At 40.6% G+C, this 25775-nt stretch overlaps 2 protein-coding genes across 2 annotated transcripts; both read left to right on the top strand.

The window, feature by feature from the left end:
- The first annotated feature begins 5382 nt into the window (after positions 1-5382).
- LOC139723048 (protein lin-37 homolog) lies at positions 5383-21087 on the top strand. The gene is made up of 5 exons (XM_071634323.1): positions 5383-5539; positions 6201-6367; positions 6926-7057; positions 11759-11832; positions 20962-21087. The coding sequence occupies exons 1-5, from the start codon at positions 5383-5385 to the stop codon at positions 21041-21043; spliced, it is 612 nt and encodes a 203-aa protein (XP_071490424.1). The 3' UTR covers positions 21044-21087.
- LOC139722997 (uncharacterized) lies at positions 12750-13564 on the top strand. The gene is made up of 2 exons (XM_071634273.1): positions 12750-13037; positions 13172-13564. The coding sequence occupies exons 1-2, from the start codon at positions 12750-12752 to the stop codon at positions 13562-13564; spliced, it is 681 nt and encodes a 226-aa protein (XP_071490374.1).
- Positions 21088-25775: the final 4688 nt, after the last annotated feature.

Here is a 25775-nt window from a genome sequence, read left to right as displayed (position 1 = left end):
TTCAAAAATCTATGTGATCACTTGGAGGTATGCCACGGACCGTGATGTCAAATGTGACTGAGGATAGACCCTATTCATGCCCTTAGGGGTCACTGTGACTGCCATGGGAAGCAGTAAAGTGGCGGATCCAGGTGGGTGAGCACAGAGTGCGCACCCCATTTAATTTTTGTTGAAACAAAAGAAATAAAAAGAAAAAAATGGGGCCGTATACGTGCAACTCCCCTTTAATTTTGTAAAGGCACACAGCCCCTTTTACGGAATTCCTGGATCCGCCCCTGGCCTGCATGGGCCTCCCACCTCCCTACCCTAACTGACGAAGGACAATAAGCCCAGCTCCCTCATGAAACCAAACAAAAGTTGTTTTTGATAATGCTAAAAACTTTTAGAAATGACAGGATTGATGGTAACTGATGAAAACGAGAGCGCCAAGGACTGCCAGTGTTTCAAAATATTAGTACTCAAAGGTCTTGTTGTCAAGCATTTTTTTTTAGTATGGATGAATTTACTTCCCATCACAGAAAGATATAGTTGTCTTGTCGAGTTTTTTTTTATCAAACCTTGAGACTTGATATAGAAACAGTTGTATATTGAGAGAAGGGGGAGACTAGAATGATCACAGAACTGACGATTCTGTGGACTAGATTGCACACTCTGCAGACATTTGCATTAGGACCTACTTGTATAGAGGCTACCTCACTGAAATCATCCTTATTACTCTGCCTTGTTTGTTCCATCTTACAACAGAATCAGTTGTAATATATTGCTATTGTAAATTATTTCATGTGTAGGCAACTTGTAAACACATGCACAAGATGCTTTCAAGGCTGCCTGAGCTGGCTCTCATATTGTAAACGCCACTCTTACAGTATATGTTTTTGTGTTTTATTTTGCCGAATAAATGGCCTAAACTGGCCTCACTCAATCGATCAATCAAAAAATCAATCTTCATTATCTTTAAGCTTTTTCGACATAGAAGAAATGTATGCGACTCTTCAAAAATTTGTCTCAGTTTCCGATCTATAGGCCTATAGAATATGGAATATTTTGCCGCAGGGGCAGCATGATCCTCCAAAATAATAATAGATATCAGCCTGGAAATTAGCCTAAATACCTTTCGCGGGAGAGAACGATTGCAGTAAAGTTGTGCGGCGGTGTAATGACGTTCATCCTTTTACACGTAGGACGGACGGTACACTCTAACTACACGCAGCGCTGGCGACAGCGCTGCACCTGTATTCCTTCGCGGACGTTGTTATCGTTCACTGTTTCCTTCATGAATATCTTTATTAATCGTGGAAAACTAAAATATAAGGAATTATCGTAATCTATGACCACCATTCAATAACTGGTATGCGATTTTTTGTTTAATTACGTCTAAAACTTACCGAAATCTATGGCTGAAATCAGGTCTGTAAACGTCCTTACTGCTTCACTCCTCATCTGCGTGTTATGTGAATGGCATTCACTCTCGTATACTACAACGTAGGTAGTCGGGGCGGAAGTGATGAGATAGTCGGATGACCCCGACTAAAAAAGTTCAAATCATTGCCGGTGCAGCACGCGCGGATCTACTACAAGCTTTACGTAACACATGAAACGCACGGGCGCACGGGCGTACGTAAAAAGCAACCACTTCTGAATGCGCATGCGTGGTAGTTTGTTGCTTATGTGAAGCTCTCGAAGGAAAAGATGCCACCGCACGATCTACTCCGAAAAATTCAACAATAAGGTCTGGATACCAACAAAACGCCGAATTCAACTCAACCATCAGGAAAATACGCTGTAGGTAAGTGTTGCAAATTATATTACTCTTAAAATCATACAAAATAAAAGGTATTTTATGTGATTTTGCCGTCAATAGTGACGGTCGTTTACAACGTTGAAACACTAACACATGTCAGACCCTGTGCGCAGCACAGTGTCTGGTCAGGCTAGGTACACTCATGACCTACACCCTCAGTGGGTACACTGCGATTGAAAGACTCGCTGCATGCAGCTGCATGCAGCTTTACAAAACGCAAAGCCTACGTATTCGCAACGCATGCATAACGACATAATGCACTGCACGGTGTAGGACTGCAAGAGGACTGATTCGGGAAAAACAGCCTCAATCAGCGGCCACAGCACAGACTTGACGTGTTAATTCTTCTGGAAGATGGGCGAGTAAAACCACGTTAACTCGTTTCAGAACACTGCTGCAGTAAAAGAAAGGTGGGCATCATAAAAACCAAGGTAAAACAGTCTAAACTTTTACTTTTAACGTTAGATTCTCAGAGACTCCCATCCAAAGCACCTTCTGATCTGGAGATTCTCCCGCCTTAGCTACACCCCTTGGGCCCTATAGCAAACGGGAGATTCCAAGTCGATGTGTGCAAAGCGTGAAATTCCCAGGGTTCTAGATGCTCTCTGGTGCTATCTAAGGCTTATTTTTTCAACATAGAACGTCTACGATAGCAATAAATAAGAAATCCTTTCCAACGGGAGACACAGAGCCAGGGCGGGAGACTCGAAATCATAAGCGGGAGAACGGGAGATTTTGCAAAAATGGGTTTTCGGCGGGAGATCTCCCGTCGAAAACAGGAGAGTTTGAGTCTCTGGATTCTAAAGTAGTAACGTTAGGCCTAGAGGAGTAATGGGGGGAGGGGGGGAGGGCGTAGCCGTAGTAGCTGCTGCACTGTAACGAATGTACCGTAGTTATGGGTAAACTCGGCCTAGCGGGTAAAGTCGGCCGCCAGCGCGCACAGTACAATTTTATGTACTGTGCGCGCTGGCGGCCGACTTTACCCGCTAGGCCGAGTTTACCCATAACTACGGTACATAATTACGTAAAATCAACGTTAGGTGTACAAGTGTACATGTAACGTTTGTTAAGGATAATAGGATGAACGTCATTTATACAAAAACAGCGTCGCACAACTGCAATCGTTCTCTCCCGCGACCCGGCGCGGGGCGCTGTACACAGCGTATTGGGGTCGCTGCTGCGGTTAACACTAACACTGTAAACAACAATCCCAATTGGCAATGCAAATGATAGGCCTAATGCTAACAGTACTTGGTAACGCATATTTCCCAGAGCCAGAGTCTTTGACTTTACTCTTGGGATTGTTCTTGGGACTCGTCTTCAACGGGTTAAAATTTTTTTTTCAATTATTTGGCACATCATTTGGCATTTAATATAATCATTCCAAAATTGCCCCCAAATGGATTGGGGTGTGTGTGTGTGTGTGTGTGTGTGTATGTGTGTGCTACACTAATCTTCATCTTGACGTGATGGGCACGCATGAGTATGAATCACAGTGATCAGGAGCGGATCCAGGAATTCCGTAAAAGGGGGGGGGGTGCAAACAATATTTCTGGTGCTACTTCCGGGTTTCATCTCATTTTTTTCTTTTTATTTCTTTTGTTTGAACAACAAATAAAGATGGGGCGTGAACTCGTTGCACCCCCCCCTGCATCCGCCACTGTTGAGTGTGAGTGATACAGTTCGTGTACTTTTTAGTAGGCCCTCTGCTCTAGACTCCCATACATGTATAACCCTAGGGCGCTCCTTCACACAGGCAGTTATACTAAAAAAAGCCATAAAGCCTATATTTTTTAAAGGGAAACCTTTGAAAGAAGAATGAAAATCACAGAAGGCATAAAGACAAAGTATGCAATGTGGGCCGGTACGGCGATACAACATATGTTATGAAGTGCTCACTGAAAATCAAGTGTGTGATGAAATCCTCTGAACACAAATGTGTACAGAGACAGCACTCTTTTTTCATTAATATTATAATGACAAACATGAGATTAGACATTTTGGGTCTGTCAGGAATTCAGCATATATATGAATTGCAGTTCAAACACAATTTAAAAAAAATATTCTGTCAAGACTGTCTACTGACATATTGCTACAGTGTAGATTAAAATGTAAAAGTATTATTTTGTTTTACTCAAACAGAACAAAAGTGATTGCAACTGATTGGCAAATTGCCCTACATTGACTCAAACGTTTACGTTGATGTAGGGCAATTTGTCAATCAGTTGCAGTGAAAACATCTCAACAGAAGAATTTCGTGAATTTGAACAAAAGTGATATCGTGTCTTTACTTTTTTATTGGCATCACTTTGTAGAAAACCACGTTGCATCATGTCTACGCCAATCAAAATAAAACAAGAGACTACAGAGGTAACCGATGCTCGGGTGAAGCTTGAGGGTGTTCTGCAAAATCTGGTTGACAGAGCAGAAAGGCAAGTTTGTTTCGTTAATATTTTTAGTTGTCATACGTAAAGTTTCCTTGTGTGCCTTCATGTATCCATTGATAATAAAGACGACAATAAAAAATATGTTTGTCAAAAGGGATGTTTTCTGTAGGCTTTTAGTGCTATGCTCAGAACTGCCATAGCCTGTAAAACCAACACTTGGAAATACATTTCCATCATTAAATGTGTAGCTAATAACTTTTGAAATTGCTATGAACTACACTTATAAATATGTACAATGATGAATTTGTAAGAAATAATGAAGTGAAGGAATCTTTGATTTGAAGTTTCTATACACTATGGTGATGCACTGTGATTTATCAGTGAACTGTAACAGTTGTGGCTTGCATTTTAAATCTGGTCATGTTTTAATAATGTGCATGTGGTTGATGCATACATTGGTAATGCACATTACACGTATGTGTATGAGCAGATTTAACTAACTAGTATCTTTTAACATTGCTTTTAGTCGTTAGTCATCAAGGAGGTTTGGGTATTGAAAGGATAATGACAAACATTTCCACTGGATTTAGAGCTGACTCCTTAAGGCTGAAGTGTGTTTGTTTATTGTTTTTGTGAAGATGATCTCACTTTGTATTGATTCTTCATATGTTTGCAGGAAAACTGCTTGATTATAAATGAATCATATTTCACCATCTGGCTGACCTATAGACTGTAGGTGTGTCCTACTGAATGTACAAGCTGGTTCTCATGGCATGATCAGCTCTCTCTCCATTTTATACCTTCTCAACAGTTTCTCCCATGATAGTGATGTTGTAGTGAAAGAGGAGCAAGATTTGGACAGGTAAGTGCTTACTTCTGTAGTTCAGTCAGTGGTTAGCCCTTATTTCCACTCTTAACTTTCTTTTTATCATCATCTTCATTTTAATCCACCTTCTTAATCCTTACAAATACAAATGTATTTTTTTTTTGACATTCTCATGTCTTTTATCAATACAAATGTATTTTTTTTTTGACATTCTCATTTCTTTTATCACACTTTTTTATCATACTTTTTTTTCTAATTTGGTATACCTGGTAATCATTTTGTTCATGTTTATTTTTACCTTTTGTATAGCATGTATTTACATTCTCTATTTTCGCATGTATGATGTTATACATTTGTAAACACACGGAATGATATTTGGTGACTTTTGCAGGGCCTTTGACGATGATATCAGGGAACTTGAATCAACGCCAACAAAGAAATCACCATCTAAATCGAGAAAGAGGAGAAAAAGGGATTATGCCAATTCAGATATTGAGCAACTTGATGATGGGCTTCGAGCACAGAGTAAGATTCTTCCTCCTTATTTTCCTGTCATTTTTTTGTTTGGATGTCTTTTCTTCTTTTGATAAAGTGCAGGTCACCATGTGGTGTATCAGTGTACTGCCTGTCTCTGTACCTGTTGTGTTGTGTGTTATGTATGTGAGGTAAATGTTCCATGAACTTAATGAAACTCCAGTATGAGGGATAAAGATGAAGAGCTAGTGATATTTTACAAATGTTTTTTGTAAGACTATTTTTTTTTTTCTTGGCCAGTTTTAGGCTTGAGTGGATTCAGTATACTTATAGGAGTCTAATATACATGTATACTCAAATTTTGAGTCAGACTCACAGAGGAAACTGCTGGTCAATGGCACTAGAAAAAAAAAGGTAACAGCATTTGAATAAGTGACACATTTTAAGCAATGTTTTCAGTGAAATCATTGTAATGCTACACAGGAATGAGGGACAATGTGAAATGGATTAGTTTTACGGAGAATATGTTTGACTGCAATTAGAAACCTTCGCTGGCTTGAAAATGTATGTAGAATCGGATTTATTATGCAGACTCTCTTATCATTATTCAAATTTGCATACATGTGTAGATTTGTGCCCGATGCAAGTGAATTGCTTGAGCTGTCAAGTTATGCGACCATGCATGAACTTTGCTTCTCTCTGCCCTACACAGATTCCTATGTGATGAAGCTGTTTGATCGCAGCGTTGATTTGGCTCAGTTTAAAACCAGCGCACCTCTCTACCCAGTGTGCCGAGCGTGGATGGCCAACTCGACTTCAGCAAAAGTCCCACGCAAAGAACAGTCCCCATCACCGGAGCCACTTCCAGACCAGGATATGGTGAGTCATGAGCCCGATAACTCTCCCATGTATACTTTTGTTTTATTTTGTTTTGTTTTGTTTTGTTTTGTTTTCTATTTCAAATCACTGATGATATTTCATATGTTTAGTAACTTTAAGCACAGTGTGTTATTTATTGACATTATACATGATTTTTCTTTACATACTGACTGCTGACATGCAAAGATAAAGCTGAATATATTATGTTCAAAGTTTGAAACAAAATGACATGTTCTGTGTGCTGTTTTGTGGATTGCTGGGGTCTATCATTGCTAAGTAGATTCTTTGAAAGCCCATGACATTTCACTGTTGTGAAATTTGTTGGGTCATTATCAAGTTTGCATTTTAATGCCATGAAGAACCAGTATCTGTTCACTACCCGCCCTGTTGAATTTTACAAAATGAGGGCTGCCATTCTTTTTTTTTAGTTTTTTTTTATTTTTTTACAATTCTGATTCAGGTGATATAGTACAAGGGGTGTGTTCGGGTTTGAAGAATACAAAAACTGCTACTGTGCATTGTCAGTTTTGTTTTGCAATTTCTTTTTATTTCTTTCAGTCTGAGAATGGTCTGGTGTACCGTCTCCCCTCACCCAGCCAGACGATTGATGAGATGAGAGAGGAGCTATCAAGGGACCCCAGAATACCCCCTGTCACACCCCACCCTGATGAACCTCTGGACATCAATGCTGTAAAAACTTTATTTCCTTCTTCACACTGTTGTCTGCATTTAACCAAACTTGTTCTATGTACACTGTACTTGAAACTACCAGTTGGAATCAATACAGAGTGGACTTTTGAACAGGTGGCCTTCTTACCTAGGTCAGAAAAATACTAAAGTTCCTGGAAGGGAATCAGACATATTGGTTTTTTACTACACAGATGGTAGCTTGAGTAGATACCAGGGTGGTCCACAACTTGAAATTTTAGCATGTTGCAGGGGGAAAAAAGTGATATTGCGCATGAAAGTATGTGCGCGAAGTCCCTTGCGGCCGGGGTCCAGGGCCCGCTTAAGGGCCCTGGAAGCTCTGGGGTTCTAGATGCTCTCTGGTGCTATCTTAGCCTTATTTTGAACACTTTGATCACCATGATCACTCTGCAATGCCAGGATAAAAATCATTAATATTTGAAAAATTATGTTTAATTGTTTGATTATGACATAAGATTTTAAATTGTTCTTGAAATGTTAATATATCGTCCTACTCCTTACTCATAAGACCTTTTGAATATATCTTGCATAGATATACTCCTCAATGGGGATGCTATGATAAATGACAAGGACATCTTGAACTTGTACTACAGTACAGCACACTGACTGTCTTTAATATTATTTACTTTCAGTTTCACCAGGGAGGAGCCACCTCCCTGGTTTCACATTGAAATGCCAAGATAACTGTGTACTCACAAAGTAGATGAGATGAGTGTAGAAAAGTGAGAACTGCACTTTTGCAGCCTACTGGTAAACAGACGTTTAGTTAACTTGAATGACATTTAACAAAAACTCAGATCTAGATAATTCTATCCACAATAAGCCTTTCCAGAGAGAAATTAAATTTCCAAAGTACAGAGCTGCCAACCCTTGGAAGCAAAAATTAGTACTCAGCAGCTGCAAAATTCGTATTTTCCCACCAGAATTCATATTTTTTCAATCTCCTTTTTTTTTTCTTTTTTGCTATTTTGAATTAAACTTGTCAACTTATGAGGCCTACAGGCTCTAAACATAACGTTATGACACATGCCGAAGGATCGAGCTGGTCACCAGCACGATAAAGATGCCAAACTACGCAATGTTCAGCGTTGATTGATTGCTTTCTCGCAATGAATGTGTACAAGTGCAAGTACAACTGTATGTACCTCCAAAAACTTGCTGGGCTGATTATGGAAGCTTCCACTATCTAGCAGGGGACGGGGAATGCTTTCATCTTCTCAAGAGAGCTTCTGTGTGAGCGGATGCAAAACTCTGTTCTGTGTTTCCAATTATTGTTTACTATTTAAACATAATCATGCGTTGTTTTCAGGCTTTTTTATTTTATTGGATTTTAAATATCAGTATTTTCAGAAGTATTCCAATTCCTTTTCCCCTGACTGGAATCGGAAATTCTGCTATAACGATGATCGCAAAATGCCGCGCTGTGTGTGGAAGCGCCGATGCAAACACGTGGCTTCACGTTCAAAATGAAATGGTGCTAGACGGGTTCTCCAGCACTTACCGAAACTTAGTTTTCACTTTAAAGGAATGCGCCATGTGCTCGATCCTGCCTGTAAGAGGTTACTGCAAGTTCGATGGATCGAATGCGCCATAGCTGAGCTGAGCTGAATGGCTTGTTTACGGTAAACATGCAGTTTACGTTCGATACGAAGAAATCATTACGCCTTTCACGAGAGAAAAACACACAAAACAAACAAACAAACAAACAAACAAACAAAATACACCCACGAACGAATGTTGATAGCCAAAACTTTGAAAAGTAATAAGCAGTTTTGATGAGCGTGAACTGGAATTAATTGTCATTACACGTTGTATTAAACCAGGTGATGACTGCATCTCACTGGACCTACAATTGTACTCGTAGTGAATTTGTCTGGTCATACGAGACCTTTAATTCATGTATTTCTGTGATTGCATTTTTAATTGACTGAATAATCAATCCTTTTTTTATTTGTTCAGGGAACATTAGATATTCGATCAAGTACACTATAATCGACTGTTCGATGTTTCCTACTATGCGCCAAAAGAAAGGCTATAGAAATAGAATCATGATATCTTTGCAATGATTCCTTTAATTCAACTAATGAGCTGGTTCTTCGATGGATATTTCCAGGATATTTACACGCTGTTTATTCCAGTGCGCGCATTCTTTCGTCTGGCACGCACCTGGGTGTGGCACCTGCTTTTGTGGAAATTTCCACAAGGGAGAGGGGTGGGGTGTCAAGTTTCTTCTAGCCGAAGAGACTGCATACACGATCTCTTCGCTTTTATTTATTGTCATTCGTGCTTTCCCCTTATTCTTTGCTGATATTGAACATTTAGATTGAACTTTACGAAGGTTGCCATAGCACGTGGTTCTTTTTGTTGTGAGGTGTATGTAATTTCTTTTTTTATCATTCTTGAGAGGGGAAAGGAGAGTAAGGGGGAAAGAAGAGTAAGAGGGAAAGGGAAATAAACAAACGTCACGTACGCTCAGCATTCACAGGAATCCGTCTTTTTACACCAGTCACCAGCATAGTTATCATCATCACCATCAGACATCACTCAAGATCATTTTAGCCTTTTCCTATCAACATTAAGAAACACGCATAGGCCCTAATCCCTCGAGATAAATACCTAGGAAAATAAATAACAAATACAAAGTATCAACACCTCCCAACAACACAAACATTTTTATTTAGAAAATACAACAAACAGCACATCGAAGCGGCTGCTGGGATCAAACTCCGAGCTCCGTCGCTTCGATTCGAAAAAGTATTGCAGCGAAGCGGAGAAATCGCCGTTACAAAAATAACAGGGCGAGACACGGAATTACGTTTAATTACTTCAAAGTATAAAGGGAACGGATAAAGTGATATAAAAGGGAAGAAATCGTACCAAACGAGGTGCGAGAAACGACAGAAATTAGTTTAGTATTAAACTTAGGCCCTAGCAAAATTTTGCAGCACCGAAAGCTACGCGAAAATGAATACACATTGGAAACTCGGTATTGCGACGAGATCCTTGGGATAAATTCAACTTCGGCGCTCGAGTAAAATCTAACTTACTAAAGGTTCAAATGGAACGCATGGCTTTTTAGAGAAAAACTAACCCGCTGAATCTACCAAAAAAAAAAAGATTAAACAATTTGCATTTGCTTACTCCATCGTTCGTTTTTGTTTTTGATTTTTTTTTAACGAAAGATGGAGGTAATTTTCTCTCTGCGGCAATGCTTTGAACGCATCTAATTTTGCGTAATTGCTATTGCCGATGGCAAGCTTCCTATAGAATTGATACGAATCCTTTCAAATATACGAAACAAAGTCTAAGAAAAAATCCTGGATATCCTGACGTTGAATTCCAGTGGTATCATAAATCCTTCTCACTACCAAAATTTAATCATCTGTTCCTTGCGCCATTTTACCAACCAACCGTTCCTGAAATTTCATCCTAATCTGTTCCCAACTTTTGACCTATTTTGCGAATAGAGAGACAGACAGGCAGACAAACGAACAGACAAACCAAAGCAGCAAAAAAAAAATATATATATATATATAAAATACAACCTTTGGCGAAGGGGGGCATGCATTTCATATCGTTTGTTTTTGCGTAACCCGACAACAAGCGTGACAACAAGCGAGCACGTGTCAGCCTTCCTCAGCCTCCCTCGGCCTCCGACCCTCTCTTTCCGTCCTCTCTCTCCCTCTCACATGCATACAGGCGGCTGTCTGTGCCGCTGCATAGGTGTTACTTCACACAAATTGCTGTGTGTGTGGATCCCGAATCAGAGCGCAATCCCATAGCATACACATGTGAGCAGGGAGGTGAGGGAGATAGTGAGCAAGTGTGTGATGTGGTGTTGTGCGAGACTGTTGTACTGATAGCTTGTTGTTGAGCCGCGTTGTGTTGTGATCGGTGCGGTGACTGTGGATAAACTTTTGGCGCTTGTAAACTGCTGCTCCTTTCAACAAGGAGCACTCTCGTAAGTCATTTGCGAGTTAGTTACTTTTAGCATGTCGCAGTTTTATTGGCATGGCGCTTAGAATGTCGCAAGTTTTGAAGGATGTCGCGCAAAAATTTTAGCATGTCGCAGCGACATGCTAAAACCCCTCGTGGACCTCACTGAGATACTATGCTTTCTTTGACTGCGTGGAGAAAGGCTTTGTGTTAAAATAAGTTTGCATGAGTACAGCTTTAAGGAATGAATTGCGATGGACTAATTATGGTCGGGTGTTAGAATGAGTCAGTAGTGCCCTTAGCTACAGTATCTTGGCAATGACTTATTAGATCCAAACTGTATTGCTTTTTTATGTGGTGGTATGTAGTGCAATGGGCATGCACAGACACTAATAACAGCCTCTTACAAGATTTGCTTTATTTGATTGTGCTTGACTGTCTCTTACCAAAGTTTAAAACAACAGCAACACACAGCTGCACAGACATGACAAATTCAGTTGTACATTCCAACTCACAAATGTCCCTACTGATAAAGTGGTATTACATTAAAAGTGTAAAACGATAAATGATGCGCGTTATAATATATTGATTTTAATATGACAAAAAATAAACACTGATTAATATTCCAAGCTCTGTTCTCAAATTATCAAAAGAGTGGGTTTTTTTTTTTTTCCATTTGTTGCTGTTTAGTTTTTTTGTTTTGATATATTTTGTCTAATTCTGATAATTATTTCCCCCTCAATGTAGGATTCCAGTCAGGCTCCATCCAAAGAAACACTTCTAAATGGCCACATTCAGAGATGGAAAGACATCAGGAATGAGTAAGTACCAAGAAGAAGTGAGGATGTATATTTCCTATGGAATATTTATTCTTTATGCTATAGAGTCCCCACAGTCCCCACTTAACCAAATCTTTGAAATTGTGGCCCAGTTACAAATTTCATCTTTTTGTAATGGCCCTGTCACACCATGATGATTTAGCCAGTGCATGCCGATGTCTAAAGATTTCTTTAAAACATTAGGCTGGCACTGGATTACAATGTATTTTTCAATTTTGGGCATATACATAGCTTTTTGCTGATGATTTTCACATAGGACCTATATGTAGAGTGTTAGTAACTTTAGACAGAACATTTCAATAACTTATAGATAAGTTATACCAACGAATGCCGAGCTTATTGCCGGCGTTCACAACTTAAAGCCAAAACATACTTCTTGTGTGCTCGCAAAACTGTCTATTTCTGCTCTTATCTGTACACGTATACACCGTGTGAAAGAATGCAATTAGGTAATGGCAGAAATGCAGACTATATATACCAAAAAGGTTCACCAGAATTGCTGCAGTGTCAGAGCTTACCTGAACGTGGTTGTTGGAGAATGTTTTATATTTGAAAACATGTTTTAGCTTCAAGCATAGCATGCAGCAGTGCATCTCTGATGATTTGTGTAGTAGCCTATGAAAGGCTGCTGCTCGATTCAAATCATAACGGCACTTTTACATCGCAGTATTGACATCACCGACATGCCAAGGGAGTCTTCTGGACATGGACATGGATGCAGGGAAGATCAATCATCACTCACAGCCTCACCCTTACCCTCACCCTCTGATGGAGATGATGGATGGTCAGTGGCATCAGTAACTGTGTCCGTGGCCTCGACCTCTCCTGGGCCAGCCCTCCCTAAGAAGAAGAGGGTCAGGAAGGTGCAGTTTGTACTTGAAGTCCACGAGGAGCAGCTCATGTGCGATTTCATTCGCAAGAACAACATCCTGTGGGACATCAAGAAGACGGGCTATCGGAGGTTGGACAAGAAGGCGAAGCTCTGGAGGGATCAAGCTAAGATCATGGGGAAGACAGCTCAGCATCTTCAAGGCTGGTTTAAGTCTGTGCGAGACACCCACACCCGTCTCGACAGGATTAAGGGCGGTGAGGGTGCCCGCGAACTGACAGAGAGGGAACAGTGGGTGAAGGCAAACTTCAGCTTCCTCAAAACTGTTGTCCGCCATCGTGCCAGGTCTATGAACGCTGTAAGTATACCTCAGTACAATTATTACCATTTGTTTTCTAATGTATTTGATATTAAATTTTGCTTTCATTAATAATCTTTAAATTTGCCTTGCATTTTTGCCTTGTATTCACTAATCAATTGTCATTATTGCAGATGAAGGCAACCACGGCAGCACACAGCAGGGACCATGAAACTGCCAGGGCTACTGAGACTGCCAGGGCTACTGAGGCTACCAAGGCTACTGAGGCTGCCATTGTGATTGATGATGACAGCATGCCCCCCTCTGTCCCCTCCTCATCCTCACAACCCAGGGACAGGCATGGTCAGGAGGATGACCCATTGCTGCAGTCACTCCAGAAGAAGGTGACCGAGTTTGAGGAGCTCTTCAAAAGTCTCTCTCAGCCTCAGCCCATCTCAGCTGCTGTTACCTTTGCCAATTACGTGCGTGACAGCCTGCTTGGCATGTCCAAGCGCAAGTTCCGGAAGGCGCGGTCACGCATCAACATCATCCTCGGTGAGCTGATGGATGAGAGTGATGAGGATTAACCTTCCAGACTCCCCACCTTTCCAGCTCCTGTTTCCCGGTGACCCAGTCTAGCACCAGCTACCCACACCCTATGGCGATGGAGATGTACTAGCCATCTCCCCACATGTGCAGACACAAGGCACCGACTGCGTCCAGTCTAGGGTTCACAGACAGCCGACTGTGTGAACCAGTGTACTTGCATGCAGCCACTGCAGCTACAGTACCTGAAGTAGCAGCCAAGCATGCCACTGTATGCTACTCTAGGGTCGTCTATCAGATACTGAACCAGAGCCCAGCGCCATGGACAGTCACAGTCAGAGTCTGTGTTCTTACATCTCAGTGGCAGATCCAGAGGGGGGCGCACCGGGCGCACCCCCTCTTTATTTTTTGTTAACACAAAAGAAATAAAAAGAGAAAAATGAGGGGGGGGGGGGCAAATGCGCCCCCTTTAATTCTGTAAAGGCACCTTCCCTTTACAGAATTCTTGGATCCGCCTCTGCATCTCTGGATGCTCAGGACTGCTCGACCTGTCCAGTGGTTCTGATGCTGCAGACAGCATCTCTGGGGAGCTGAAGAGACCTCCACCACCAGAGAAGAACTAGTGACAGTAACAGTTATGTGCTTCTCACGACTAAGAGAAACAGTCCAGTGTTTTAGCCATTTTTGTAGCGTTGTATATTGTCATGTATGACCATTGTCATTAATTTTGTTGTTTCATTTGTTTCATTGTGTCTGAAGTATGCACAAGATCCATCATCAAAGATGTTCATTACTACTGAGTGTTTTAGTGACAAGTAATTCATGTCTTTCATGTCTACAAAATGTTACCATTGGTCTTAATCCTAACTGAGCCAGAGTATTTCGAGAGTTCTTAAAGCTGGGGGGCCTCCCAGGCCCCTCAATATATTTCGGCAAAGGTCAACTCAATGTGCACGAAAATTGCCATATTTATAAAATAATATGTGTAGAATAAAGTGTGATGTATTTTCTTGTTTGCGTTTTTATTTTTTTATTATATGATATGCACATTTTCATGACTTTAGTTATTCAGTTATTTATTTATTTTAGTTATTTAATCATTATTTTGCTATGATATATTAGTGAAAATGGCTTGAATATTGGTTGTAAGCAGACAAATAAGAGTCATATGTTGATGTGATAAAACTTTGTTTTTTTCAGTGTATTTACATTGTATATTTATGAATCATGAATATAAATAGTAGCATGCAAATAACAAGCTGATATTTATTCTTCATATTTTTGTTTTTATTCTTATGTATTTCTTTTTCTGTAAGTTTCATTATCTTTTTTTTTTATTTTTTTTTTTTACCAACCAGAAATTGCATTCATAACATAGGTAATGATATTGTAATAGTAAGAATGGTGTTGATTTTTGGAGTATTTTTTTTTTTTAAAAGCCATAGGCTAATACACAGGCAAATTAAGAATTTGATCATTTTGCTGAACTTGTGATTGATAATTGTAATCTGTTACCGAAATCATGGTCAACGCTGCACAAATTAGGTATCAAAACTTGAGTGTATAAAATGTAGCTGCTGCAAGGCTCCCCAGACCCCTGGCCTAGTTAGGGTAAGTCCTACTAAAGTAACATGGCATTCAAGTTCAGACCAACAAGAATGGTTTATAACATTACATGTTTAAACTTTAAAATTTTGTTTCTTCATTTTAGGTAATTATAAAATAGTCACTTCCTCATACAAACATGTTTTAATTGGTTGCTGAAAAGAGTGGGGTTGATGAATATGTTTATTGATTGCTAACTACCAAGTAGTATATGATTTGATTCATTTCATTTTTGAATTTCAGTTTTTCCACTCAAAAAATATACAATAACAAAAAAGAAATTGATATATAAGGATTTGAAGCATACACGAGACATATCATAGATATAAGATGCAATGGTCAAATTAAATATTTTGTATGAAATATGTGTTGATTTCATAAAAGAACTTGTGTCTTGTCAATAAATCAAGCTGCATGCTAACAGAAATGCGGATAAACATTGTCGTACATGAAGTGCTTGGCTTCCACAGCAGCAGCCTCAAAGAAAATTCATGGATGACTTGTCATAAATCAGCTCAAATGAGAGAGATGGAGAAAATAATGAAGTGAATGAAAATGACGGAGGAAGGATGAGGTGCATTTGTGAGTCAGTGTGTGTGCAATAGCAAGCATGCATGTATGTTTGTGCGAAGTTTATATTTGACTATGCGCACATAAGCGTGTGTAGTGTAATGCTTGCAGTTGAGTTAACGAGTATATGAGTGGGTTAGTATAAGTGAATGTGTATGCCTGCACGTGTATACTTGTGTTGGTGTGAATGTGTGTGTTTATGGATAAGGTCCATTAGAGAGGCCTTAAAATAAAGTAGCTGAAACAGGGATACTTTAGCAAGAAAATATCAAGATGACTTCAGTTTTATGTTTCACGAAGTGATAATTGATTCCGTTTCATGACTGCTTATGAAAATAATGTGGAATACATGTACAATTAAACAGTGAACTGTAAATTGTTCCTTGAATCATGGCCATGATGTGGAATTGATTTAAGATGCGTCTGCAACCTTGGAAACGATCCATTTGCTTTGGGAATTTCACAGTTCATTGATTCAATGCACCTACTGTATATACATGTCATCATATTTGCTAATTTACAGAAATAATGTCTGCACTTGACTTGAGAACATGTAGACCCATTCAAAAACAAAACATGATTTTCTCCTACCCTATGGCAAAGATGGCCCAAATTTTTCACGGTGGATGAGTGGCTCAACTGTGCTGAGGGAGGCTTGAGCTATTTGATATCTTTTTTTTTTTGAAAGCAATTTCCACTTCAAGATGAAGTCAGCTAAAATGAGTGTGAATCTTCCAACCCGCAATACAAGTAACTCGGAAATACGGCCAAATATGAGGGAAAAAAAAAATCCTTGGACCTACTGTGGCTAGCAGCTCATCGTACATCGCTAGGGACATATACAAGGAAGTTGGTAAAGGATGCGTGGTCCTCATGCATTTTAAATTCACACATCTTGGGTCTCGCGAAATTTATGAAATTAGAATGCACACTAACATTCCTTGTGTGACAGTAACCATAGTGTCTTGAGAAATGCAGATGGATTCCTCCTGTGAATCCCATTTGTGTAAACCAGTTCGCCTGAACGCTACCCATATGTCATCATATGGTATGTGTAATTTAGAAACACACTCAGTAAATTCTGTAGTTGTCCAGAAAACGTCGAATACGTCTACATACATCGAAGTGTGTGGGAGGTGAGTTTGATTAGGTACCAAGCATACTACTTGATAGGTTAAATATATGTTATGGGTGCGCTAGGCATTATCTTGATGCATTTTGACTACGGTACCTACAATTTATGGTACATGTGTGCAGGGCATATACCTCCAAAAGTTTTATGCATGCTTAATAAAGACTTGAACGATCTTGCCATACTAAACTGTATACCAGTGCGCTGAACTCCTATCCATAGGTGGCTTATCCGTGGTACCTGTAACATATTTGATGTTTATTCGTCAATTTTTTCATACATTGGCTAAAGCGTAAAGGTGTGACAGGGCCATTACTCTTGCAGACCTGCAAATAGACTGAATATTCATCTTAAGTAGTCCTGTGGTTCAAGAATTAATTGACATGAATATTTGCTAAAGAGGGGACTCTCCTACAAGTTGGACTCAATGTGTTGGGACCTTCTTTGTAGTGTCACTTGCATTTGTGTATTTGTACATGTATATCAATCTAAGGACATTGTTACAAAAGAGAAAGTATGTTGTACAGTCAACCTTGTTACCTCGACCTTGGATTAGCCGAATGTCACTTACCTCGTGGGCAAAATGAAAGTCCCAATTGTTCTATGGAGTTTCCGTGTATTAAAGCCCCGGTCACACAGCACTCCATGTCTAAATCACGTACAAAAAGTTATGAAAATTTGGGGGATGTAGTCGTAAGTGGTAATTTTAGGTCAATGTTGGTTTGACTGTGCTTTGTACGGGGTATGGCCGTCGGCGGCTGTTCCACTGCTAAAGCACGGCTAACCATGTCCAGCCACTTGTAAGGCTAAAAAAAGGTTCGCATGTGTTTGAAAGCGGGAAAAAAAAGAGGCAAGTTACCACGGCTAACCGCGGCCTCATCGCGTCTGTAGCACTGCCAATCACATGTTTAGCACGGACGTAAAACGGGCACTCCACTACCATAGCACTGCCCAATGACGGGTAACCGTGGCTCGGCGGCGTCGGAAGTGCGGCATAAAAGCAGCCGCGCACGGCTGGTCTTCACAGTTGCCGATCCAGATCTTGTACAGTCCACACTTCCACGCAAGTTCGTTCGGTGTTTTCAGTTTCATCATGCCCAGGGAGAAGGGTTCCCCTGCCATGAAGAGGTCAACGAATACCAAAGCCCCAGCTGAGGATGAGTCTCCCCAAGACTCCCAGGCCCAGGTGACAGTCCAGGTCCATGCTCCTCCTGCTGGTGCTGCCAGTCCAAACCCTGACCCTCAGGCTGATGCTGGTCCTGTTGCTCCTGGAGAAGCTGAGGTTGCTGCTGATGGTCAGTACATTTTATTTTATTCATTTCAATGTCTTTTCATTTGCAAATTTTGTTACTTTCAAATTTCAATTTTGAATTTCAATTTAGAAATAGAAAATTAGAAGCGTGTCACTAAATGAATATATTTTTCATGTACAGGTACTACCCCTGCTGCTACCACTGCTACCACTACCTCTGCTGCCACCCCTGAGGCCCCCGTGGAGCTTGGAGAAGTCAGCCCCCCAGCCCTTCAGGAAGGAGAAACATTCTTTGTGGAAGCTGCTCAGGACGAGGAAGAAGAGCCAGTGCTCGTAGGCAAGGGCCTTGGACGTGGACAGGGCAAGGGCAAGGAGAAGGCTGCCCCCAAAGCCCCCAAGAAGGACTGGAGTCTTGACACTGCTGTAGAGGAGGACATTCTTGAGTGGCTGAGGGGCAACTCCTACCTCTGGATGCGCAGCAAGAAGACCTACAAGCAGAAGAGGGCTGCCTGGGAGATGAAGGCCCAAGAGCTGGGGATCAATGTGAAGCACCTAGAGCAGTGGTGGAAAGGAATAAAGGACTGGTATGTGAAGCTCTCCAAGAAGACTAGTGGCCAGGTGACCAAGATGCTCACAGAGAGGGAGACCTGGGTCCTGCAGCACTGTGGCTTCTACAAAGGTCAGTACATTTCATTACATTGATTTCAAACGTGTTTTGAATTTCATTGCATTTGTCAATTTCGTTTCACATTTCAATGTATGAAGTGCTTTTACGTGCAAAATGTCAATGCCATATAACTAAATGAATGTTCTAAACCTTTCAGGTTCCATCTCCAGTGACACCAGAGATCCCCTCGTCACTCTAACCCGGGTCCCCTCTGCCTCTGCCTCTGCCACTGCCACGTCCACGTCCACGGTCTCACGTCCCCCCTCCCCCTCGGCCTCAGTGGACTCTGATGGTGACAGGCATGCTCACGTCCTCGAGGACGTGGAGTCCGCAGCTGTTGACCAGGTCTCTACATCTCAGCCCACATCCACGTCCAGCCGCAGCCGGAAGCGTGACAAGAGGAGGAGGGATGAAGAGTACCAGGAAGAGGAAGACACCTGGATGCGAGAACTCCGCGCCACCATGCAGGCCAACCAAGCCCTCCTGGAGAAGTTTGTTGAGGAGAGGCCCAAGTCTGACCGTGAGCCCTTCGTACGGTTTGTTGCTGACACCCTGCGTACAGCTCCCCAGGAGCAGTACGACAAGATGAAGGACCTGATCTTTGACATAGTGCGCGGCCAGCCCTCAAACCAGCAGTTCAACCAGCCCTACAGCTGCCAGCAGTGCTTCCGGCAGCACAACCCACAGTATCAGCAGAACTGGCAGTATGGCAGCCGCTTGATGCAGCAGACCTCGTTACCCCCCATGCGGAAGAATGATACTACACCCTCTCCTACACCTCCGCAGTTCTCTGACCAGCAGCCAACCTACCCCCAGCAGCAGCAGCACGTGATGCAGGGGGATGAATGGAACGCTAACCTCACCGCTAACCTCAGCTTGGACAGTACCATGCTCCCACCTGCAGGCAGATCCAGCCTTGCCTCTCAGACATCCATGAACACTCCCAATGAGTCAGCCACCTCTCCTGGACTACAGATCAGGCCTCAGGAACAGCAGACTCAGGACTCCACTTCATCTGAGGATTAGCTAGTTAGTTGATTCTTAGTTTAGGCTGCCAAGGACCAGTATTAGCTATGTGTGCATGTGTATGCTATTGTTTGTTAGGTTGAGAAGATTGGGTGTGTATGCATTGCTGTAAATATGCCAATAAAATTGGTACAAAGTGTGAAATGTGTTACTGTTTTCTCTGGTTAATAATTAGAAACAAAGAAATTTGAATAAATGACCATCCACTGAAAAAAAAATAATTAAAGTAAGTGAAATTTGAAGTTAGAACAAAATGAAAAAATTTAAAAAAAGAATAAAGCAATAGCAAACAAAAAAAGAAATGACAAAGTACATATGAAATTGAAATACAAATTGGGTTAAGACAGTTATCTTCTAACTTTTAATAGAAGGTAATTGTCTTAATCCAGTTTATATTTTCCTTTCATTTCATATGAACTTTATACTTTGTACATGTATTTATATGCCGCAAATCAGAAGTGATACAGAAGTGATTAGGCAGTGATCAATCGTATTTAGAACTTGTTTGAGACGTCGTTTAACAGGCTTAGGTAGTGCTATGTACGCGGAAAAATCCATTTGTCAGTGATAGGCCGCTAAACACACGCTATTTCCCGTGTAGCAATGCGTAACATGCGTTCGATGACCGTGCTCTGCCCGTGACAGACCGCTAGACTTTTGCATCTTACCGCGTATCCCAAGTTTTAATCACTGCCAGAACTCAGATCATCACGTGTGTTTCACGTGTGTCGCACATCTTTACCACGTGTGCCGCCCGTGGTTGTTCGCGGGCTAAAATCCAACGCCGTTCCGATTTTTCCCCACGTCCTGCCACGTCTATAAATTGACCATAGCTCGTCCTAAACTTGACATCAACGCGAACAACATCGTCTGCTTCATCGGAGACCACTTTTTGATGGGTTTTGGCCGTGATTAAGCCGTATGGCGCTGTGTGACCGGGCTTTAAGGTCCGTGGGGCCGATAGGTTTTTTTTTCACTGTATCAAAATTTCGTTATAGCCAAACAAATACAGTGTATCAAGATACGGTATATAGATGATAATTTGGGGATGTTGATTTTGCTATTGTGTACGTTGCATATAAAAGTTTGTTACAACCGTGTTCACTATAACGGGAGTGCACTGTATCATAATAGAGCAATATACACCCATACAAGGTATGTCTTGTTTTTTTATTTTTCTCTCCAGCTGGAAGACGGCATCTCAACTGAACCAGTCCCGATACAGTGAGAGCTATGCCATCCTGAAAGCCATGTTTGAAAGGCAATGATGCCTGGACCTCTGGTAGTAGGATAGTGGTGGTCAACACTGGAAGTATGACTCTGGACAACCTTTGAATCCGTCTCATCCAATCATTTCCTAGCTGTGCAGACACACCCACTTTGACCGACCAATCCAAGGATGAGGCTGGAAGTGTTCCTTCATGCCCAGTTTCCCTGCTCTGCACCATATGAAATGAATGACATGTGGTCATGGGGGTCCAGTCATTCCTGTGCTTTGACAGTGCAGTGATTTCAAAGACTATGACTGATATATTATTCACTGTCATCAGGAAGAGTGGATATTGTGTGTACATGTACAGTATGTCCCAAAAAGAATTACAATCCGATTTTCACATTGATAACACCCAATATGATTAAACTGTCTAAATGCTACTTCAAAGTCTTAAAATGGAACACCTTAGCTCTATTTTGCAGAAAACCCCATTTGATTTTGATAAGTGGTCACAGAGAAATGTGGATTGTTGTAAAGCATGTCATGAGTATGATTCTTCCTAGTTTAGCATTTCGATGCTCTTGTGTGTGAATACAATAGACACAACTTGGATAGAAGAGATTTCTGACATCCTCTACAAAACTCCTCATTTCTCTTTGACCACTGAAGCAAATTGAATGGGGTTTTCTGGAAGATGTGGGCAATGAGTTATAGTTTCATACCCTGAATATGTATTAAGATTGATTCAATATTCTCAAAGATATCATTGCGGAGGGTCCCGTTGTAATTGTGTTTTTTTTTTTGACATACAGTAATATATGTATCGTTGAGAATGATTCTGTAGGCAATGTGGTTACACCACAGGAATTCAACGTTTTCACGCTGCCAACCCGCAAGGATTAGGACTCTCTCAGTAGACCCTGCATACAGGATGTGAATTTGACTAGCGACTTTTGTCTAAGTCAAATGCTCTTTGAAATGTATCAGGGCATTCCTTGATCTTTAATCTCTGAAGATCAAGTGGCATTTTTTAGGAAAAGAGCATTCCTGCCAACTGTTCCTGTTTAATAGGAACATTCCCCCCTGGTTCCTTTCTCTGACATGATACAATGTATAGATCAGCAGTTTCAGTCTTATACATTTGTACAGAGAGAGACAACTGACTAAAGTCTTCACCCCTCTGCTTTAATAATCTCTTGATAACATTCCTATTTTTATACCCCCGCCAAACGAAGTTTGAAGGGGGTATATAGGAATCAGCGGACGGGCGGTCGGTCGGGCGGTCGGGCGGTCGGTCGGGCGGTCGGGCGGGCGGTCGGTCCGTTGCAAATCTTGCGTCGCGAACTACTTCCTCAGTTTTTAACCGATTCCCATAAAACTTGGCACAGATGTGTGCCTTGGGTTGTAGATGTGCAAGATGTATTTTTTGACAATACCCAAAAGTACGTTGCCATGGTAACGGCATATTATGGGCAAAAATGGGTACAAATCTTGCGTCGCGAACTCCTCCCACAGTTTTTTATCAATTTTTATGAAATTAGGTACAGATGTTCATCTGAATATGTTAATGTTCAAGACACATATTTCCGCAGTGGCAAAAAGTGCGTTGCCATGGTAACGGCATGTTATTGGTAAAATATAGGGCAAAATGCTTCATGGCAAAACTGCTTCATCAGTGTTCTTCCAATTCTCATGGAATTCATATTGAATGTTTGTCTTAGGATATAGGTCAGCATGACACATTTCTTGACAGTGACAAAAAGTATGTTGCCATGGTAACAGCTCACATATTATGAGCCAAAATGATGGAAAATTTTGTGTTGCAAACTACTTCCTCAGTTTTTGCCCAATTTCCATGAAACTTGGTACATATGTGTGCCTTTGGTTGTAGATGTGCAAGACGCATTTTTCGACAGTACCCGAAAGTACGTTGCCATGGTAACGGCATATTAATGGCAGAAGATCAAGGAAAGATCTTGCGGATTTAACTACTTCCTCAGTTTTTTGACCAAAGCTTATGAAATGTTGTTTTGACCAAAGCTTATGAAATGTTGTTTGGCGGGGGTATAACCAGTCGCTGTAGCGACATTTCTAGTTATGCCTCAGCCACGAAGTGGTGCCGGAGGCATTATGTTTTCGGGTTGTCCATCTGTCCGTCCGTCCTTCCGTCCGTAATGAATTTTGTGGACAAGGTAACTATCAAAACCTTTTGAGGTATCCTAATGAAACTTGGCATGTATGTGTATTAGGGGGTGAAGTTGTGCCTATCAACTTTTGGGCGCACATGCTCAAGGTCAAAGGTCAAAAGGTCAAGGTCAAATACATAAAATTTCACTATTTCCGTCATATCTATGCAATGCCTGAAGATATTTTCTTGAAACTTAGTGTATACATGTATTACCCAATTAAGATTCTCTGGTGAAAGTTTGCGTCATGAGGTCAAAGGTCAAAGGTCAAAAGGTCAAGTAGAAATATTAAAACTTCACCTTTTTTTCTCTGTACCTTGGAAATTGTTCAAGGTCTCTTCATGAAACATAGTATATATACATGTACTGACTGGCAGTGATTATGAAGAGAATTTAGGGTTCATGGGGTCAAAGGTCAAGGGCAACACTTCAAAATTTTGCTAAATATTTCCCTCATGTTTATGCAATGCCAGCAGGATTATTATTATTATTTTTTTACACTAGGTGTATGCATGTTTAACCTAACAGAGATTCTCTGGAAAGATTTTTTTTCTTTTGTTTATGCCTCAAAGGTCAAAAGGTCAAAGATCAAGTGAAAGTGCTGAACTAAGTTTTTCCTCCATATCTCAGAAGTGGCTCAAGTTATCTTGAAATGTACTACATATTCATGCATCTTCTGCCTGACAGTGATTATCTTATGAATTTTAGGGTCAAAGTCAAGATTAAAGTCCGTAAATCCCAAATACATGCTCTCCTATTCATCCAATTAAACCTAGGTCAAGGAAGGTGAGCATTCAACACATTTGTGACAAACTTGTCATTTTAACATTTTGCCAATTTTGTGAAAATGTAATCACACATTGTCCACATGTACTATTTAGACCTATTAGGAGAATCATGCATTATGGCGGAGGCATACCAGTCGCCATAGCGACATTTCTAGTTTTTTTTTGTGTGTGGAAAGAAGTAACTTCTTAAACTTAATTTTCCTATGTTGTCAACACCTGTTAATAATGATGTATGGGAAATCATATGGGTGAAAATTCCTTGTTTGGCATTATTTTCTGCTAGATGTTATTACACATGTATTTACTGAATGCTTGGGTTGGCAGATATGACAGAAGAATGTATTTAGAGTCGGAAAGAATGTGGGTATTCCTTGCTCACTGCAGTAAACTGTGGTTTTCATGAATGATGTGCCTGTATTGCATCCTATGCTTATAGCTTTCTTGCAGTTTGGGTTTATGTTGAGTGATTGCCGCATACCAAAGGATCAGTGTAATATGGTTTTTACTTCTTCCAGTTATGCAGGTTAAAGACAAACAGACTACGATGTCATCACATACACATACCGGTTATATGCTTTGAGAATGTAAAAGTCACCTGGGTTTAAAACAAAATTCCACCCGGAAAATTAATTTATGTAAATAGAAGCAGTAAAACAAAAACAAGACAATGAAAGTTTGAGCATATTCTGATCAGAATTAAGTAAGTTGTGATTTTTTTGAAGTGTGATCACTGAAGAACAAATTGCCTACTGTGTGATGTAGTATGTGAGCTCACCTTTTATATGCCCTACGGCTGTGCACAAATTTCCATAAATTGTCTCTTTTTCTCTTTCTCTTTAGATAATGGAATTTTTTTTCATGCAGGGGTTGCGTAGAAAAATATATAAGATGATTGTATGAAGAGTGCAGGTGCGACTGGAAATTTACTTGATGAGAGAATGAAAATTACTTCTTTCTTAGTTCACAGGATGAGCTCACATATGACATCGCAGAGTTATCCAATTTGTATTTTACTGTAAAAGTGGATATTTTCGCGCGACTAATTTTTCGCGCTTGGCCGGGTGAGAAGAGTTTCGCGTGTTTTTAATTCCGTGGAATCAAAACATCACGCACAGGAACATTATGGCAAGCAAAAATATTCGCGTGCTTTTATTTTCGCGCTAGTTTCTGGTTGCGCGAAATGCGCGAAAATTTCAACACCGCGAAAATTTCCACTTTTACAGTAATTGATACAACTTCAATTCTTTTTTCCATTTTTATCAGAATTTGCTCAATCTTTTGCTGTCCTGTTCTCCTCATTATTGTTTCTATTGACACAAACTAATTTTTAGAGCAGATTTCCCCTTTAATTGATAGTTTCAAGAAGTGTGATCATTTTGATTGGTGCCTTTTTAACTCTCTGAGGACCACTAATTCCTTTTTGTCATTGACATCTTGTGAGGTGTAGTTGATAAAGATATGTAAAGGTTAAATGGGATGCACTGGTTTGATCAGTGTATACACAGTAATCAGTCCTTTAGAATTGACAAGATGCAATGTATTTGCTGTCGGGACAAAGTGAATGAACGAGGTTTGGAAAATATGTTAACCTGTTGTTATGACGACGAAGTGTTTCCCCTTAGGGTTGGTTCATGAAACTTTCAGCTCCTGTTACCATAGTAATGCACTTCCACACCTTTACTGGGACACCAGAGTCCACATTACATAAAGGAATGAAGTACACGCTCCACTGGCTAATTATAGTAATTGTATCTGCTGTGGTTGATACAATGGTGTACCCCAAATCAGAAATTCTATATAATATTTCAATAGT

This window comes from Diadema antillarum, unplaced genomic scaffold, assembly GCF_040938485.1.
Source record: "Diadema antillarum isolate AM-2024a unplaced genomic scaffold, OU_Dant_1.0 scf00000180, whole genome shotgun sequence".
Lineage (NCBI taxonomy): Eukaryota > Metazoa > Echinodermata > Echinoidea > Diadematoida > Diadematidae > Diadema > Diadema antillarum.
Note: the sequence above shows the minus strand (reverse complement) of the source record. Positions and strands in the feature narration are given on the sequence as shown.